The sequence below is a fragment of the Sinocyclocheilus grahami genome, unplaced genomic scaffold, assembly GCF_001515645.1.
Source record: "Sinocyclocheilus grahami isolate Dianchi unplaced genomic scaffold, SAMN03320097.WGS_v1.1 scaffold1423.1, whole genome shotgun sequence".
Taxonomy (NCBI): Eukaryota; Metazoa; Chordata; class Actinopteri; order Cypriniformes; family Cyprinidae; genus Sinocyclocheilus; species Sinocyclocheilus grahami.
This window is the reverse complement of record NW_015506602.1, coordinates 158,492-162,993: the sequence shown is the minus strand read 5'-3', so window position 1 is coordinate 162,993 and position 4,502 is coordinate 158,492. Positions and strand designations below refer to the sequence as shown.

Sequence of the window (4,502 nt, the reverse complement as noted above, 5' to 3'; positions counted from 1 at the left end):
GTGTCTGTGTCTGTGTCTGTGTCTCTGTGTGTGTCTGTGTGTGTGTGTGTCTGTCTGTCTGTGTCTCTGTGTGTGTCTGTGTCTGTGTCTGTCTGTGTGTCTGTGTGTGTGTGTGTCTGTCTGTCTGTGTCTCTGTGTGTGTCTGTGTGTGTCTGTGTGTGTGTGTGTGTGTATGTGGGTTTTCTCTCGTGCGTTCAGGTGTTTTTTCTGAGCAGTCGTGTTCATCCAGGTGAGACACCGTCTAGTTTTGTTTTTAACGGCTTCCTGAACTTCATCTTGAGTCCGGACGATCCTCGCGCTCAGACGCTCCGCAGGATGTTCGTCTTCAAACTCATTCCCATGCTGAACCCCGACGGGGTCGTCAGGGGTCACTACAGGTCAGAGATCATCTGGGAACATCGATGCCTATTTCTTTTTTTTTTTTCTTTTTTCTTTTGTTCAGTTGTCTTTTCATCTCTTGGCATTTTCAACCTTATTTTCTGAACCATATAAAACACATTATTAACTGTTAAACAATTAATTAAATTTATTTGGTTATTTTATGTGTTTTAAATTTAATAAATAGTTTTTAAAGTTTTAATTTAATTGATTATTTTATTTAATCAGTTACTTTGTCTTAAAATGAAATGATTATTTTAAATGATTTACATTTAATCATATATTTTAAGTCTTTTAAATTTAATCAGCTATTTTAAGGGTTTTATATTTAATTAGTTATTTAACATTTTTTTATATATATATAATGATTCATTTGAAATATTATACATTTTATTTATTTTAAATTAAATTATTTACTTGCATTTGATTCTTTTAAATGTAAATAATTTTAAGTAGTCTAAATTTAATCAATTATTTTAGAGTTTTTAAATCTAATCATTTATTATTAATATTATTAATTACGAATTGGGATCTCGCTTAGAGAGACCAATCCCCTCGAGTGTAAACTAAACGAGCCAGTGCACATTTGGCGCTTTTCCACTGCGTGGTACGACTCGGCTCGGCTCGGTTCCAGGTTAGTACCGCTTTAGAGTGGGCGGGATTATTCACATGTTGTTATAGTTGCGCCGCCTCTATTGCCTCGACTCCTGAAAAACTTCTTCATTCCGCGTCGCCCCATCAAGCTCTGCTAACAACGAGAGGAACGTCTGTACGCTCGTTCAAAACAGTTGCGTTCGATCCTTCGCTGGCTGTGCTGATTTAAATCTAGCGGTTCTGTTGTTTTTGTGTCGCAAGTTCAGTGACGCAGGTAGTGACGATTCTCTCCGGCCAATCAGTGATCAGCAGCGTTTACACGCCACGTTTTGGTAACGGTACGGTTCACTTGGAATCTCAACCGAGGTGGTACTGAAAAAAGTACCAGGTACCAGGTACTGTACCCAGTGGAAAACCCCCCAAAAGTGAACCGTACCGAGCCGTACCATGCAGTGGAAAAGCACCAATTGGCATGTGATGATTGCATCCAGCTGCTGCTGATCACAGCGTGAGCATAAAAAGGCAGCCGGTGCAATGCATACCAGCTTTTTGCTTCGAAGCCGAGCGACAACATCGTTCTGCTCCTACCAGTATCTTTATTTGTGACAACGAGTTCAAGGCGCTCTAGGGAGCTTCTTGTGTTGGCGGACGGCGCTTCAGCGGTGGTCGTTCCTGTGTCGAGTGGGTTGCACACTTCAGGCTGCACTACCCCCTGTCAGGCTGCTAGCGGCCATGTCCCCTGTGCGTCTCAGCACCTAAAAGAGCATTTCCCTGAGAGAGCCTATTTCTCTAAAAGAGCTTACATGGGTGCGTCTTTAAGACAACGGATCATCTTTTTATAGATGCCGTTTCACCCATGCATTTCTGGATGCGGTCGTTACCTGGCACATTGGTCACGATTGCTGCCTCACATGTCTGGGCATTAAACACACTGAGGTGACGTTCATGGATGAGTCATGTTCCCATTGCGGGAAGATGACCATCTCGGAGTTGTGGGCCAGGCTCTGTTACCTCGAGGAGGGTGGAGCTCCATTGCCTCTGCCGTGATCTAGTGTTCGTCTTGGCTGCAGCCAGGCGAGGACTACTTCGGGCAGTAAAACGGGCGGTCTAAGGGTTACAGTGGTGGCAAACCATCACTCCTCTAGCGCTTCGTAAGTAGTCGAGCCACGCCCTTTCTTCCGGGAGGTGCATGAGGAGCTCACCAGGTCATGGATGGCACCTTTTACTGCCAGAAACCGACCTGCTGGTTCCTCCTCCTGAGACTGAGGCGATTCGTCACATCCTGCCCCGACGGGCAGCTGCTGCCTCCACCCGTCCACCGGCCGCAGCGCCCCAGCCTGCTCATCACCGAGGGTGGCCCCCTGCGTCCGCTCCCGCACCGCATCTGCAGCAGCCTCCAGCCAAGCAGCGCTGCGGAGCTGGGTGTGGGCAGGCCACCCCGCCCATCCAGGCCCCCATCAAACCTGGCAGTAAGCGGAAGAGCGCTGCCTCCACCCGGCCGCAGCGCCCCAGCCTGCTCGTCGCCGAGGGGCGGCCCCCTGCGTCAACCCCTGCTCCCGTGCCGCATCCGCAGCAGCCTCGAGCAAGCGGCGCTGTGGAGCTGGGCATAGGCAGGCCGCACTGCCCGTCCCCTGTCAAACCTGGTGGTGAGCGGGAGAGCAAGAGGCCCCGGTACAGGCGATCCAGAGAGAGAGGGAACTGCTCTTTGGGGGATGGTGAATGCACCTCTCCCTCCCCCGGAGGAGGGCAGGGTGGAGAATCTGGTTTCCAAAAATCTCGATGAGAGAGCAGTTTTCTCGGTCTCTGGGTCCCAAGAGTGCCCGATCAGGGTTGTGCTTTCCTTTTTGCAGCATGGGTTGGAGCGAAGGCTGTCTCCCTCCACCCTTAAAGTCTATGTCGCTGCGATTGCTGCTAACCGTGACCCCGTGGAAGGGAATTCGGTAGGGAAGCATGACCTGGTCATCAGGTTCCTTAGGGGGGCAAGAAGGTTAAATCCTCCCCGCTCAAAGCACTACAGCAGGGCCCATTTGAGCCTTTGCAGTCAGTCAAGCTAAAGTTTCGTTCAATGAAAACTCTGCTTCTGCTTGCACTGGCCTCCATCAAGATGGTAGGGGACCTGCATGCATATTCGAAGATTCGTGCCTAGAGTTTGGGCTGGATGACTCCCAGGTAATCCTGAGGCCCCGGCCCGGCTATGTGCCCAAGGTTCCTACTACCCCCTTCAGGGATCAGGCAGTGAACCTGCAAGCGCTGCCCCCAGAGGAGGCAGACCCAGCCCTAGCTTTGCTTTGTCCCATCCGAGCCTTGAGATGGTATGTAGACCGGATGTAAAGCTTTAGGACCTCAGACCAGCTCTTTGTCTGTTACGGAATGCCGGCAGAGGATGGCCCACTGGATAGTGGATGCCATCACCCTAGCTTATCAGGCACAGGGTGTGCCCTGCCCACTCAGGTTGCGAGCTCACTCTACTAGATGTATTGCATCCTCCTGGGCGCTGGCTCGTGGTGCCTCACTGACAGGTATTTGTAGAGCTGCGGGCTGGGCAACCCCCAACTTGTTCACTAGATTCTATAGCCTTCGTGTGGAGCCGGTATCCTCCTGTGTTCTCACGTCAAACAATCATTGCATGCCAATTTGCATTGGCTCATTTAGTTTACACTCAAAGTGGATTGGTCTCTCTAAGCGAGATCCCAATTCGTCGGTCACTGACGTGATGTCTCCGTTCCCTCCTTCAGGGATTGAGGGTTACATACGTAACCGAGACGTTAGTTTTTTACATTTAATCAGTTATTTAAATATTATACATTTTAATAATTCATTTAAAAATGTTCAAATTTCACTTTTTTTTAATTTAAGGAGTTCTTTGAATTGTTTTAAATGTAAGTTAGTTATGTGAAATGTGTGTGTGTGTGTGTGTGTGTGTAGGACGGACTCGCGTGGCGTGAATCTGAACAGACAGTATGTGAACCCCAGTCCAGATCTGCATCCGTCCATCTACGGCGCCAAATCTCTGCTGCTCTACCACCACATACACAATCGCCTTGGCAACAGCACACCCTCCGCCCTCAAAACCTCCAACCAATCAAACACCACGCCTCCTGTGGCCACGCCCACTGAACTAGAGCACTGTCTCAACCTGCGCAACGAGGCGGAGCGAGGGGAGGGGCCGACCCTTGACTTCTCCGAGATCCCCATGCAACTGGAGGAGAGCTGGGAGAAGGGCGGAGTTGAGAGGGAGGCGGGGCCCTGCGATGAGAACGAATCCACGCCGATCAGAGGTGAAGCACCGGGTGTGACAAACCCCGCCCCCTCTGAGCAGATCCCGCCCCAGGAGAGCGGTGTGGCCTATTATATAGACCTGCACGGACACGCCTCCAAGAGAGGATGCTTCATGTATGGCAACAACCTCCCGGGCGAGAGTCAGCAGGTGTGTGTGTGTGTGTGTGTGTGTGTGTCTGTGAGTGTGCCTTAGTGTGTGAGTGTGAGTGTGTGTGTGTGCGTGTGAGTGAGTGTGCGTGTGAGCGTGTGAG

General features: G+C 50.1%; 1 protein-coding gene across 1 annotated transcript in view; it reads left to right on the top strand.

Annotated features, from left to right (window-relative positions):
• agbl5 (AGBL carboxypeptidase 5) overlaps positions 1–4,502 on the top strand; it is a 13,329-nt gene that overhangs the window by 4,211 nt on the left and 4,616 nt on the right. Inside the window, 2 exon segments of the mRNA XM_016256367.1 lie at positions 199–377; positions 3,898–4,399. Coding sequence (XP_016111853.1) covers positions 199–377; positions 3,898–4,399 — 681 coding nt within the window.